The sequence below is a fragment of the Furipterus horrens genome, unplaced genomic scaffold (genome assembly GCF_987537825.1).
Source record: "Furipterus horrens unplaced genomic scaffold, mFurHor1.1.pri manual_scaffold_1, whole genome shotgun sequence".
NCBI lineage: Eukaryota > Metazoa > Chordata > Mammalia > Chiroptera > Furipteridae > Furipterus > Furipterus horrens.
In genome coordinates, this window is record NW_028327171.1 from 92,016,438 (window position 1) to 92,032,242 (window position 15,805).

Here is a 15,805-nt window from a genome sequence, read left to right on the forward strand (position 1 = left end):
CTCTTCATGTATAAAGATGTAATTCCACCTGCTTTATGTGACATATGAAGATTGAGGTAACATGAGAGAAGTATCTAGCATAATGGCTGATGTACAAACCATGGTGGTAATTTAACAATTTATATATAATATAGAAAAAAAGGAGAGTGCAGGGAATAAAATACTTAAAAACATAAGTTTCAAGATTCAATGACATTTACCCCTGAGAGTTGATGACTTTATACTGAGATTATAAACAAATGAGATAATTTGGGGTCTTAGTATCAAGATGACTTGAATATCAACTAAGGATTAGCTTGAAATGCCAGGGCTCAAAGAAATCATCTCTCATGTTAGTCATGCTTTCCCCATAAGGAACTGCTTTCACTGAGGTCACCTACTAGCAACATTAGATATTCTCTTAGGAAGAAAGTACTAATATTCATAATTTATTGACAATTTCAAAGTAATATTGAGTTAAGTTAGCTCCATTTATTTTATTCTGGTCTTTTATTAAATTCCACTTCTTAGTGCAATTCAAAATCAAAGATCCATAAAGAACTTTGCTGACTTTCTGTGCAAGTAATATTGCAAAATGGAAACCCATACTTTGCTTGCTCTCAATCTGACAAATCAGGGATGCAATTTGAATCACTGAGGAAGATCTTTCAGTGACCAGGGTCTTTTCCAGCACATACAAAGTCCAATATGGTTTTTCCTCTTAATTTCTAGGGAATTCCCCACCCTCAATTTTTTATGTGAAAAGATATGCAGGCTGGCCCACCAAATACTTTAATATATAAATATAAGTATATATATTAAAATATATAATATATGTGTGTGTGTGTGTGTGTGTGTGTGTGTGTGTGTGTGTGAAATAATAGATGTATTACATTGGCCTCCTCTTTCAGGTGCCCTTTTAATCCTTCAATTTGCCAAATGAAGGTGCCCTTCTCCTTGGAAAGTTGGTTTATCAGAGCCTCCTTTTCTTCCAGCCTCCTTAGGCATTCATTTTCAGATAGATTTCACAACTATCTTAATCATGGTCTTCCTCATATACTGTCTCCCCCACTTTACTTGTTGAATTTAAGAGCAACCAGAATGAGTCCCACCACATATATCTGATATTTAGAAAGGGTTTGAAAGTCCAGTTATTAGCAAAACCATGGCAATGATCCTTTCCAAGACTCACAAGAGAACCCTAATAAAAAACTGATTTTTAATAGTAAGTATGAGTCAATACAGATATTAGCTACCATTTATTGAGAATCTTTTATGTAGTAAGCACTTTCTGTATATCATCTAGTTTAACTCTCATAACTCCTTGATAATGTAGGCATTGTATCATCTATTCTTCAAAGGGAGAAATAGGGCAGCTTACATAATTGTGATTGAAGCACATGCAGAGCCAGTAATCGGTGGAGGTACATTCAAATTGAGTTTTTAACCCTGCAGAACATCCTTTGTTCTATGCCATGCCCCTTGTTTATTATGTGTGTCTCTACTGATTTCTGACTACATAATTTTTTACATAATTATACTTGCTTGCCTCATTTGTAAAATGAGGATAATAATAAACGATTTTTAATGAAAATTAAATGGGTGTGAACGTATTTTATAGACTAATTGCTAAATAAATATAAGTAGTCATTAAACAGTAGAGAATGTGACCATGTGTGGGGGAAATTCTCTTACACTCTGATCTACACTTTCTGATGAGTTTATTTCATCAATAGTAGAACAGGAATCCCATGGTTATCAGAAATGGGACTAAAAGCTGAGCCAATATTGGGCAAAGGCAATTGCTTCTATAGCGCAATTAGTGCAACAATAAAGCTCCAGGTGTTTACGGCCCCCACCCCTCTACTACAAACAAGTTCTAAAACTCTTTTAACATTAGAAGGAAGCACCTGTGTGGGCTAAAGTAGTGACTCCCAAAACTTTTGGTCTCAGGAAAACGTTATATGGTTAAAAATGATTGAGGACCCCAAAGAGATTTTGTTTATGTGGGTTTTATGTTAATGGAGTGGTGTACTAGAATTTAAAATATGTATTAGTTGATTTTGAAATAATAAAAAAAAATTCTTAATGCTGTGTTAACATGTTAACATAATATTGTTTAGGGGAAAAATTATTTTCCAAAACAAAAAAATGACATTATTTTACATTTTTGAAAAATCTCTGGCTTAATAAAACACAGCTGGAATCTCATAACTGCTTCTGAATTCAATCTATTGCAATATACTGTTTTCATTGCAGTATATGAAGAAAATTCAGCCTGTCACAGATATGTAATTGGAAAAGGAGGGTGTATGTCCATAGTCTTTTCAGATAATTGTGACCATTATTTGCTATTACCTGAAAACCCAACAAACAGAAATTTCTTAAGGGTTAGTTGCAGTATGAAATAAACCATATCAATGATTTTTTTTTACTGCTACATTAAATTCACTGGTCTGTTAAATGTTCGGTGGATCTTTTGTCCACACATTATTCTGTGACATCACCCAGTGATTTGAAAAAAAAAATGTGTTCACTGAATTATGCAGATCTTTCAATTTGGCACATTTCATTACATAATATAAAAAAATCATTTTTTAGTATCACCACTGGTGTCATCAGGAAAGTCTTTAAGACTTGAAAGCCATCAAGCTCATGATGACACATACATTTTCCAAAATCTAATTTTTGCCTAAAAGCTCCAATTTTATTGCAACAAATATTGTCAGTTATTTCCTTGAAGTGACAGGCTCACTTTATTTTTGAGAAATATCTGCCAAATATCTAAGTCTGAATTAGCATATTATGTTTGTCAATCATTCTTTGAAGTAAATGTGATACTCCCTGAAAAAACATCTAGTTCAGCTCAAAACTTAATCACATGTCGCACTTCAGTTTGAAACAGAAATGCTTTATGCATACTTCTGGTTGTATCACACGGAACACTAAAGAGATATATACTCAAAGTCAAAATGTAATAAAATCATTAATCTCAGAGCCCTCTGAAAGGGTTTTGACAATCACTGGGGGTCTGTGGACCAAACTTGGAGAATTTCTGAGTAAAAACATCATATTTAAAAGGATTCTGAAGAAATGCCAATCCATTAGGAGGTTGAAACTAATATATCACATACATTGCAGACCCAAAACTCATTTAACATGACTTAATTGATCATGTTTACTATTGGTCTCCCCAGGGCATGAGAAAAATACTTTGATGGTATTAGTGGGAAAAAAAGCAGCAAAAAAAAAAAAAAAAAATCTGGAGCATGGACTCCGTGAGGAGAGATAAGGTCTGAATAGGCATATATAGCACTTACAATTTAGTTCACACAAAAGTTAAAAGGTAACAATAAGTATTAAAGGAAGAAAAAGGTCCTGCATCCTAAGCAGAATTGGCATAGCAGACTCACTTTCATTTCACTTACCCGCCAATTTTCTTTTCAAAAAAGTGAGTAGAAAATTAATGCCAATAATTAGGGGAAAGTAGACAATGCCTATCAAAACAAATTTTATACAACACTTCCTTTAGAGCCAGATACACAGGTATTCTCCAGCCTTGTCTCTGGATTGTGGAGTCCACACACTGACTACATTCCAAATGGGACAGAATGTCAAATTGGGGGTTTTGTGGCAAGGCCTGGTGCAATACACTCTGTCGCCAACATAGGAAGAATCCTATTCAGTGTCCATGCTAGAACAAAAACACTTTTCTAGATTTCCAGGTTTGTAGTTTCACCAGTTCATTTTAATTTAGCTTTGACTCTGGATTGAGCATCTAGAATCAGAGGTATCCACTGGCAAAGGATGTTATACAAACAAAATGGTCTTCACTCCCTAAAGTACCTCTGGGCATCAGGAACATACAGTTTATTTTCATTGGCCTAGAAATTCTATCTCTGGAAATATATTACTAAAATAAGCCTAATTACAGATGAACATCTAGTCATATGCTGTTCATAGCAGAGAAACAAGTCAAGTCACAGGGAAAGGTTAAGTAAATTACAATGTCTACTTGATGGATTAAAACAAGCCATAATTTTTTTAAAGCCATTATAATTGGCTAAGATACAAAAAAAGAAAAAAAAAACTTACGACAAATTGAAAAAGAAAAACCCCAAATAGATTGTGTGAATGAAAAGGGGCAACATACTAAACCTGACAAGCTCAGGAGAGGCCTACATGGTGGGTCCTACAAATTCAGGGACTGAAAGTAACCACATAGGATGATCTGAACATAAAAATTTCTCATTAAAAGTGAGTCAGTGGCTGGTAGTCGCGTCCTAGGTCTGGTGCTTCTTTGACAAAGGTCACTATTTACCTTAAATGAGTCTATTGTCTTTTTGCATCTAAGAAAATATACCTTTGAAATGTCAGAGTAATCTTCTTCCCCTGACCCCTCAAGGCACAACCACCAAAGCACCAGACCACAGAACTCCTCATTGCTCTCTTGTTGCCCACATGCCATCTCTGCCTGCTATAAATGTTAATTATCCTGTACTCACCAATGTAAAAGAAGTGTGTGTCTCTATTTTGCTTTTTATCCAATCCTCAGTGTTCTCTCTCCTGCCCTCTTAATCTATCTTCAGTGGATCTCATGTAACCCTTCTTACATCGCCTCCTTTAATTCTAATGTATAAAGTAAGCTGTAAAACTGCCATTCTCTGGAGCATTTCTCAATCTGTTGAGATGCTGTTTCCTAGAAATTGTTGTCATTTTGGTTCATATAAACTCATAAATTTTTTTACAGGCTTGGACATTTCCTAGAGCAACAATTGACACAATGTAAAAGATTGGAAAAAATACAAACACACACACACACACAAAACAATCAGTAGTGGTTGATAGTAGAGGGTAAATAAACCATGGGACATTTTTCTACTTTTAATTTATCAAATGTTTGTGGAGCACAAACAAGGAGCAGCATTGTTCTAGATGATTGACACATCTCAGTGAACAAAACAAAGACATCCCCCCTTCCCTCATGAAGCTTACATTCTGGCAGATGGAGACAAACAAATAATCATATTTATTATGTCAAGTATGTAGTTTGTTTAAGGTATTAACTACTACAGAAAAGAAGCACATGGAGGAAGCAGGTTGACTGTGCTCAAATGTCACCTGCCCAGTAAGGTGTATCCTATTCCCCCAGGTATCAGATGAACTCATCTTTAAGTCTTGTAGAAGGAACAGGGGATTCCAGACAGAGAAAATAGCTAGGACAAGACTCTAGGTGGGAATGTGCCTGGTGTGTTCAAAGTGACAGTAAAGAGGTCAATGTGGTCAAGGCCGAATGAGAGAAGGAACGTAGCAGCAGGGGTCAGAGAGATAAAGGCAGACCCAATCCTGTAGCCCTCGTAGGTCACTGTACAGAGAGTATGGCTTTTATTGAGTGTTTAAAAAAAATGTGTGGGTTTATTATTGAAAATGAGAAAAAATGACTATTTTAATGAGTTAGACCTTATAAAACATATCTTGTAGGTAGACAGCCCCTACCACCTTTTGATCTTGAGTGCTTCAGCTAAGTGCATATTGCTTTTCCCTATTGTGGAAGAGAGCTAGGCAGGGCCTCCCAAAGTGGATCAGAGGTATCCCTTCCCGGACAAGAGCATGTCTGTAGACAAGGGTGTGTCAGAGGCCTCATTCTTCCCCTAGAATCTTCAAATGCCCACTCAGGCTCAGGAGTTGGTTCATCATGTCAGCTGTCCCCCCACCAGTCTGCTGGGATTGAGGTTCAGTCACACGTGAAGCAGTATGGATACTCACTGTTCTCACTTCGTAGCTTTGTCTTCTGTGCTATCAGGTCATTTGCCAACTGAGTCACTTCATCTAGTTTTACATTTGCTTCATTCAAGAGCTCTTTATACAGACTATAGAGCTTCTCAGCATTAGCCTACAAGTTGAAAAAGAAGGATTGGACATGGCTCATAAAATCCATGCTGGCCCTGGCTGGGTGGCTCATTTGGAGAGTCACCCCATACACCAGAAGGCTGTGGGTTTGATCCCCTGTCAGGGCACATACCTCACCTAGGTTGTGTGTTTGATTTCACTGTCAGGGTGTATTTGGGAGGCAATGGATCAATGTTTCTCTTGCACATTGATGTTTCTTTTTCTTTCTCTCCCTTCTCACTCTAAAAATAATAATAAACATATCCTCAGGTGAGGATTCAAAGAAAAAAAAAGACCTATGTTGAATTAGCTGCATGTGGGGGGGGGGGGGAAGCGGGAGGAGGGGAGGCAAGGGAGGAGAGGGGAGGTTCCTGGGACTCTTGTGCTCTCTTCTGCCCTAAAGACCACAGCCAGCATTGGGAAGCCACATTTTATAATTGAAGCAAGCATAATACACTCAGGGTATGGACCCTTAAGATGCCCAAACTTCTCAGACTATAGGTGTCAATAGAGAAACCCAGCTCTCTGGGTATTGGACCCTCTCCAGAATTCTTTGTTCTTCTGGAAGGGAACATGTCAAATACTGATAAAGTACAGAATCACTTCCCAAAATATTGAGTTGGCCAAAAAGTCCATTGTTTTTTTTCCATAAAAAATACATTTTCCACCAATACCTTTATTGATGTGGATATTTTGTGTATGTTGGTTATCTCCCACTATCGACTTCTAGAGGGTAGAGGCCAGGGGTGCTGCTAAACATCTTCCAATGCATAAGACAGCCCCACAGCAAATAATTATTTGGTCAAAATATCAATTGTACCAAAAAACTTCACAATCCCCTTTTGACATATTTGATCAGTCACAGAACCTTCTCCATGCACTACACAAATCTTATTTTGTGTTTCAGTTGTGATTTTACCGTTCTTGAAATAATAAAACATAATACACCGAAAATGTAATGTAATTTCTTCTATCTTCAATATTAAAATGACTGCACAAAAATTCACCAATTTTGATGTTTTTTTAAATGCATGCTGATATGACAGCTGTCACAATATAATGTAACAAAATTGTTTCAAATGAAGTTAAAGACAAGTAAGTGCTATGAGGGCCATCATGGGAAAAAAATGTAATGGACTTTTTGGCCAACCCAATATGTATTTAACAATTTATTTCCCACAAGAATTTAAGTGCCATCAGAAGATTCTATTTGATCAGATATACCTGCAGAACCTAGAATAGTTCCAAACTCATACTGGGAGTTCAAAAATCAAGGGGGTAGGTGCAGAAGGAGGGGGGACAAAGCAGGAAGGGGATGGAGGAAGAAGGAAGGGATAGCCAAAGGGCTGGCCAGGCAGGATGGGAAAAGTAGAGAGATGGAAGCAGCAATTTCTTAATAATGGAAATTTGAACTGTCAAAGCATCTGTGCTCTCCCAATCATGAAGGCTGAAGGCTCAGGAAAACCCTATTAGATTAATATTTCAATCCCAAACTGCAACTTCTCCGAACTGGTTTTTCATGCTTGGAGAAAAGAGTATGCCATTCGGCCTTTGCACTTCTACCTGGTGTCGGTAACCAATCTAGACTATCTTCTTGCCACATTGTGGAAAGTTAACTCTATTGGCTTTGAAACCCAATATTCATAGGACCAAGAACTGCCAAATGTAAGATGGTGTTATCTATCATCTTCACCTAGTTTTAATTTGTATTCTTATCATTTGTATGGTCAAAAATGGTAAAATAACATTGGTGGTTCTACAGATCCATAGTTTTGTCAATTTCACACAGCTGTTTTTGTGTTTTGCTCTTTACATGTATTAAGTATCAATCCACACAACTGCTCCATGAGACTTTTGTCTCTACAAATAAAAGGAAGGATAAGAAGACAAAGAAAGGTTTATATTACAAGCATTTGAGAAAATGGTGAACCTGCCAGTAAACCTAATAGTCTCGATGTTAACCTAACTTTTACGATAAAGAAATGGCCAAGGCCCAAGAAGACCTTAAAGATGATACCAGGTTTGGTCGTCTGGGAAGCTTCCGAATCAGTAAATATCCTGGAGCTCTCCAGCTGGAGTCTGCATTGTGTTGAATATTGTTCTCTTTGAGTGCATATTAGTGACTATTCTAAGCTTCCTCTGAAAGACTACTAGATTATATCTTCTTACATCCCCAAGGCCAGATATGCAGCTTGACACAAAATAGGCACTTCAAAAATGTCTGAGACACTCACATTATTGCAGACTTTAGTGAGAGTTTGGCCATTATACTCACTAGAGTTTACTTAGAGGTTATAGTCAAGCTCTTCTTATAAACCCTAACCCCCCAACTCGTGTTTTAGCTTTGTCAGAATTTTATCCACAAATTAGCAAACAAATGAAGAGCCAACTCAGGTCATACCCATTTGGAAGCTAATGAGGAAAGTCTTATAGTTCTAGTTCACAGATGTTCCATAGCACATCCTGGCTTGTTGGTGGTTGTGAAACCACACCTGGCAGATATTCCATAACAGCTTCTCATGTAATGCCATCAGCATCATGTAGGTTAGAACACTGATGATAAATGCCAGGCACACTCAATATCCATTTTCTCCAATGCTATCAGACAAAATCTATACTGGTGATAATTTGTAATTATATTTTGAATGTTAAATATGTTTGTTCTTGTTTATGAAAGTTGGCACACTCATTCTTCTTCTCACAATATTCCTCAAGAGTTCAGGTGGACTGTTTTATAAATGAGAAAGAAGTTAGGCTAAATACTTTCCCAAATTCGCACAGCTAGTAAATATTGGAATTAGGGTTTGAACTGGTAACTGATAACTGCCTGTGCAGATGCAAGAAAAAGGAAAAAAAAAAAGTTAACTACTAGCTTCCTAAACATTTGTTACATAAATTAGTAAAAACATTTGTTGTGTAAATTAGTCTCAGAAGAAACTAAATAAAAATATGATGACTGTTAATCATTTTTACTTTATGTTGTCTCCAATAATGAAGGACCCATTAACTGGGCCAGGAGGAACACACCCAGGTGTGAGAAGTGGCATTTCTGTTTATGGCCCCTAAATATGTTATGCTAGGCACCTGTTTGCTGAGGGTGAAAGAACACAGATCTGCACAAGATGACTTAGTCAATGATGTATAGAAATGGCAAGCAGAGAAGCCAGAGGAGCCCCAGTTTTCAAGACACCTGTGTGGTAAAGTCCAGCTGGGCTGGTCATATCTTTAGAGTAGGCAGCCGCCTGGGCAGATAGAACAGGCACTGGCCCTTAGGCATAACTTCAAATGGTAGGTATGTACCCATTGCTAACCATTATTATAGCATTTTTAATTTACAAAGTATTTTAATACACAGGATTTTCAAAGATAATGAGACTGTTTTTTCAAAGGTGGCCTGTGCAGGAATATAACATTCAAAGAGGTTGTACCTTCAAAAGAACTTCACATTTAAGCATAAGGACAAGGAAAGAAGAAGAGGTTAATGGAAAAATGCACATTCATCTTAAAGCTGGTTTTTAAAATGATGCATAAAAATGCTGCCTCCCAGAAATGCAGGAACCAATGGGAATTCAAAATAATAAAAATAATTGTGAGATTGCCTATAACTTCTAAATTTCCCTAGGCCTCTCTGTCAGCATAATATGCTTTTGAAAATGCTTTCTTTTCCAAGGTACAATTGAGTATGGGCATTTCTGGCATTATAATTCAGGATAGATGAAGTAAACAGCTCAAAAAAAAGTTCAGCATAATGTATACGCCTATAAGAGTGAATAGAATCAATTTATCCAACCAACAAATATTTAAGGTAGCAGCAGAATGTGGAGACCCACAGACACACACAGGATTTAGAGTTGAGGGTCATGTATGATATATAATTGTGTGACCTTGGACAGGTTACTGAACCTATGAGCCAAAGAATTCCCAAAATTCTGTGTAATTTTTGCATGTGTAAAAGTTAATGCTAGTAATTGAGTGCACAGATCATGCAAAGCATGGAGTAAATATGAATAAAATAAGACCTGGTTTATATTATAGATATGCTTTCTATTTAAGCAAAGTTAAAAGGCTATAATGCAGCAGTACAAGAGGGACCCTGAAAGTGCTACAGGAATTTAGAAACAGATAAGTTTTAATGCAGGAAGTTGAAATTGATCATTCCAAGGAGGTTTAGTTTGGAAAAGGCAAAATTCTCAGAACACTTTTAAGCAGAGACACATTTCATAAAGCCAAGTCTAGAAATATTAATATGGATACTGTATAGAATAGGTTGGAAAAAAGAAGACCAGAAGCAAAAAAGATAATTTAGGAGAACACTGCAATAGGCCAGTTAAAAAGTAATGAAACTGCTACATGTTCATGGGAGTGGACTGGAAAGCTATAAACCAGTGCAGAATTGACCTTCTGCAAGAATTGACTGAAAACCAAAGAAAAGGAGAGAAAATGAGTAATCAACACAGGCTTAGAGCCTGGGTGATCGGAAGAACCGGGGTGCCAGTGTTATAGAATGGGGGTGTCCAAAAGTCCCCAGAGCTTGTGGTTGGGGGACAGGGAAAAGGAAACAGCTATCAGGATGCCTTCACATGCCTGGGGCTAGTGGCTAGTGTCTTTGTTATGCAAATGGCTTTGATACATCCAAGGCCCAAGAAGATGGGAGGGGTCTTGGACCAAGGGATGGTATGGAAAGAGCTTACAGAGCCTTCCTGAGGTTCTGTGAATGGTCAGAACTGGTTACCACACCCACTGCATCAGAGGATGCAGTCAGGGATTTAAAAAATAAGCGGCAGACATTTTAAGCACACACACACCATGCTGCTTTGAAAAGAAGGGTTCTCCATGCAGTTTGGAGAAGGGGCTCTCCATATGGATTAGAAATGGGGAACGCCATGCGGCTTGGGAAAGGAAGGAATACCATGCAGCTTTGAGAACACCTTTCAGCTTTGAGAAGGGGGAATACCTTTGTGGTTTTGGCTGTGAATTCACACAGCTCTGGATTAAAAGCTGGTGGACACCACAACACAGATAAGACCTCCCCAGTTAGAACTGAATGATTGGCAGCTACCGGTAAAGCTGAACTGTGTCTAGGAAGTAGGGAAATGGTATCTCTAACTTTTCTAAAACTAGCCTGGTTTGGTAAGGGGAAGAAGTATGTGTTTGTGGGTGTTTTAAGGAACATAAGGAGACTTAACGGCAGAAATCTGCAAATAATTTAAATCTATATAACTATTAAATAAACAATTCTTTTTCTTTTCACCAAACTCTGGTATTGAGAGTTATAATTCTGGTGGTGGGCAATTGGGCCCCTAACTAAACAGCCTGTGGGTTCTGTTTCAATTGGAGCAGCCCAGGGGTTCTGTAACACCAGTGGCAGAAATGTCCAGAGAAAACAGCAGCTGCAGGAAAGGATAAGTTTGGTTTTAGAAATGCTGGTATGAGAAAAAGAAATCACTACTCATCTTTGAAAGAAAAGTTTAAGGGAATGCTTTTAAGAAAAGTGGAGGAGTCCTGGACAGTGTGGCTCATTTGGTTGAAGCATTGCCCCATAAACCAAAAGGTCACAGGTTTGATTCCCGGTCAGGATACATGCTTAGGTTGCAGGCTTGGTCCCAGGTTGGAGCACATATGAGAGACAACCAATCAATGTTTCTCTCTCACACTGATGCTTCTCTCTTTCTCTCTCACTCTCCCGCCTTACCCTTCTCTCAAGCAAACAAACAAAAAAATACAATCAGTAAGTATGTCCTCCAGTGAGACTTAAAAAAGAAGAAGAAGAGAAGTTGAAGAAACAAAAGACATTGCTAGTGTTAAAGGAGTGAGGAGGTAGTGAGGAAGCTAGTCTCCAAAGTTGGCCCCCTAGTGAACCATAACCTCTGGTATTCATACCCTGCATAGACCCCTGGCCCCCCATGACTTGTAACTAATGGGAGTTGCACAAAGTCACTTACTGAACTGTAAGCTTACCTTAGAAGAATCTTTGCAGCTTATGCCCTCATCTCCCCCCATCTCTTGGAGTATATAGTTGGCCTTAGTGCGTTGAATTGCCGCATAAAAAGCCCATGTCCCCCTGTGGCTGCTGTGCTGTGAGGAAGCCCACGCTAGCCCCACGGAGAGGTCACATGGAAAGAGAGATGTCCAACCAGCTCTCAGCTATTCTATCTGTCCCAGCCCAGGAGTCAGAGGTCTGAGTGAGCAAAAATTTAAATGACTGTAGACTCAACAACCATCTAAGCTAAACCTATCAATCACCAGAACCAGGAGAGGTGATAATAAACTGTTTTATTAAGCTACAAGGTTTGGTGGGTGATTTGTTATACAGCCATAGGTAAACAGAACACTATTCTTTGGTCAAGGAGATAGATTAAAGCAGATATTGACAGCCTTTGCTTTCTTCTCAAAATTCAATAATTAGTACCTATTAAAAGTGTAAATTTTTTTGAATGGTGAATAATAGTTATGTGGAAGAATATTTTATCCTTTGGGATAAAAAGGAAAGAAATTGATGAGTGAAAAGAAAAATATAACATAAGGTGAAGAGAGAAGTTTTACTAAATAGTTTTGATCCTATCAGTTAGGTCTTATTTATTGAAAAAAAGGTTCAAAAGGGCAGGATTAGAATCTAAGGAAGGATTTTGTTTCTGTTTTAAAAATAGAAGAAAGTAAAGTTTAAGAATAAAGAATTGAGAAGCAATAAGATTCTAGAGGAAGGGAGAAAGTATAAAATTCATGCCTAATTAATACAAATTTATGATGAACCCATCAACAGTTTCATGACTGCATGACTTGCTACTGAAATGTGTAGAAACAGAAGCATTCCTGAGGCCCAACAAGAGCACAGGAGAGTACAGAGAGAGAAAGGTCTGCTAGGACCTCACTTGATCTGAGGAAGGCGAATGAAGCCTACAGGGCATGGAGAGAGAATGTTTCCATTGCTGAGTGAAAGACAGAATAAAATACAGAATACCCAAGACAGGAAACGAGAGGACTCAAGTCATCACTAGGTTTATATTCTAAGATAATTGCGGGTGGGGTGGCAGGAACAGTGAAGAGAAAGAGCAAAGGCAGGGAGTGGGAATCGGGGTGATTGTGTTTCTTTTTATTCAATGTGGTCTTTAAAGGGAATTGAATGCTAAGTGTTCTATTGTACATTTTTATGGCTACGGTCCAGGAAGATCAAGCTTTATTATTGGTTTGTCTCTTTCCCAGATGGCTTTACAAATTTTCCTTGCAAGAAAAATTTCTTCTGTTTGACCTAAAACACGCCTCCCCTCAACTGCCAGAGGGTAGGGTGGTCGTTACCTGTGATCTGATGCCCATCATTTGAGAAGAGAGCTCGCATGGTATACGTCAGCAGACTCAGTGAAGAAAAAAGATGTCATAAAACTTTCCTTTAGTGTTGGCTGGTTAGAGAGATGCCAGAGGACATGAGGGAGAAAAAGTTCTCTTCTCTTGCAAAGCTGTTTGTGTTCACATTCATTCTGACAGAATCAAGAAGTATCTGGTTCACCCTTAAAGGGTGCTCCCAACAGAAAGCCATTCTTCAAGAGACACACTCCTGCCCTGGGCTCAGTTGGTTGGAGCGTTGTCCCATGCACCAAAGGGCTGTGGGTTTGATTCCTGGTCAGGACCTAGGTTGTAGGTTCAATCCCTGGCCAGGGTGCGCAGAAGAGGCAACTGATTGATGTTTCTCTCTTACACCATTGTCTTTCTCTGCGCCAAACCCCTGACTCCTCTTTCTCTAAAATCAATAAACATATCCTTGGGTAAGGATTTAAAAAAAGGAAGAAAAGACATGCTGCTCAAATTGCTAGTGGCTTCACTTTTCCAGCCTACTAACTTATGGAATCATGAGAAAGAGTCACAAGGAACATGGACTGAAATTCCAATAAAACTAAAAGTCATTGTAAGGCTACATTCTGGTGATGGTCATGTGACCCTAACAATGACCCCTGAGGTTAGATCTGATTTAGTCAGTCTGAAGAACTATAGCTTTCATTAGCAAATATCTCAACTCACCAATTTGGTTAATTTTTATTTTTTACCTAATTCTATGTTTAATTTCCCAAGGAGGGCTTGGGAATATTTATTACCACAGTTTGGGTCATCTGCTCAACATGGGTCAGATGCTCATCCACTTCTAGCTGCAAGACACTGTTGTCTTTTTCCAGTTTCTGCTTGACCTGTTATAGATTTTCTACCTGGCCCTCGAGTTCAGCCAGGCTGTATGCATGTCTCTTCTTCAAAGAGGCAGATGTTGCCTCAAAGTGCAGTGTGGCCTCTTCCAGATCTCAGTGAAGCTTCTATAACTTTCCTTCTTGTTTCTTAGTTTTCTCCAGCTGAGCCAAACTAGCCCCTCCTACCTCCCCCAGCCTCTCATTCAAGTCTTCCAGTTCTTGGGTAAGGTCAGCTCTCTCCCTCCCTACCTTGGCTTGCACTCAAGCTTCTTTCAGCTTCCAGTTTCTCTTTCAAATGCTGTATTTGAGGCTGTAGCAATAAATAATTTTGACTTGAACTAAGATACAACCTTGTGGCATAGTTTATATTTAAGAATTTTACCCTGTGTGTGTGTGTGTATTAAATTTTCTCACAACTAAGAAAAGTAACATAATACTTTCAGTTCCCATTTAATAGAGAAGACAGAATACCCAGAAACTAACTAATTTGCTCCACATCAGCAAGACCAGAATATAAATTTTCATTTCCTCCATAACTCCTAGCACTTGGTGATGAGCAACTCCATTAAGTTAGATACATGAAGGGGAAATCTTTGTAAAGAGCACTTTCCAAAGGAATAGAGAACACCTTTCACATAACAGAAAGTTTTAAAGATAGATTATTTAAAAATAACATAAAATTTATATATAATACCTCACTCATGTGGAATTCATTTACCTGATAATATAAAACATTGCAAACTCAGGCAAAACTCTGATCCATAAAATGAATATCTCTGAGTTTAAGCAACTTACTCATAAACAATATCAATTTAATATCATACAAAATTTTGGCAAACTTGGTTATTTGGTTTCTTAATCTGAAGACAATTTCAAGTAGCAAGATATTTGAACTAACAAAGTAGAACTGATGGAAGAATGGGGACTACTAAAGAGAATAGTAATCTGGTACCATTAGAGGCAGAATTATTAGACAAGGAAAAGTAGCCATGAGAGCTTGAAGCCCCAAATTATTTTAAGGTAGGAGCAAATAGTTTACATATCTTGGAACATCATTGTATTACAGTATACTGAAGCCATTGAGGTTCATTAACATCACCTTAAATAATTACACATAGGTGAGAGTAAGGGGAAAAATTGAATCTACTTTAGAATATGTTTTCCCTTCCATTAAATAAGAGTACCGTAGCTTATAGAAAGCCAATTTCTAGATCACACCAAATACATAGTCTCTCAGATCTGTGGATGAGTCATGACAGAGTAAGTGCTAAAAATATTTATGATTTCACATCCAAGTAAACGTGATCTCCTTTAAACTAATCATCTTGGGATCTAATACCTTTATCACAAACAACACTGACATTGGACCAAACATTTCTTTATTTTTTAAGTATATTTTATTGATTATATTGTTACAGTAGTCCCAATTTTTTTTCCCTTTGCTCCCCTCTGCCCAGTATCCTCCTTCCCTCCAGCAATCCCACCCTCCTTAATTCATGTCCATGGGTCATGCATATAAGTTCTTTGGCTTCATCCTTTCCTATATCATTCTTAACTTCCCTCTATTTTGTACCAACCAATTATGCTTCTTGGCCCCTGCACCATTTCCTCATTTCTCCCCTTTCCCCCTCCTAGCTGATAACCCTCCAAATGATCCCCATACCTATGATTCTGTTCCCATTTTGGTTTGCTTAGTTGAATTTTGTTTTTATTTTTTAGATTCAGTTGTTGAGAGTTGTGAGTTTGTTGTAATTTTAATGTTCATAATT

General features: G+C 37.9%; 1 protein-coding gene across 1 annotated transcript in view; it reads right to left on the bottom strand.

Moving 5' to 3' along the window:
* Positions 1-15,805, bottom strand: part of MYH15 (myosin heavy chain 15) — a 144,714-nt gene that overhangs the window by 45,715 nt on the left and 83,194 nt on the right. The window contains 4 exon segments of the mRNA XM_090286803.1: positions 873-984; positions 5,739-5,872; positions 13,953-14,297; positions 14,299-14,346. Coding sequence (XP_090142929.1) covers positions 873-984; positions 5,739-5,872; positions 13,953-14,297; positions 14,299-14,346 — 639 coding nt within the window.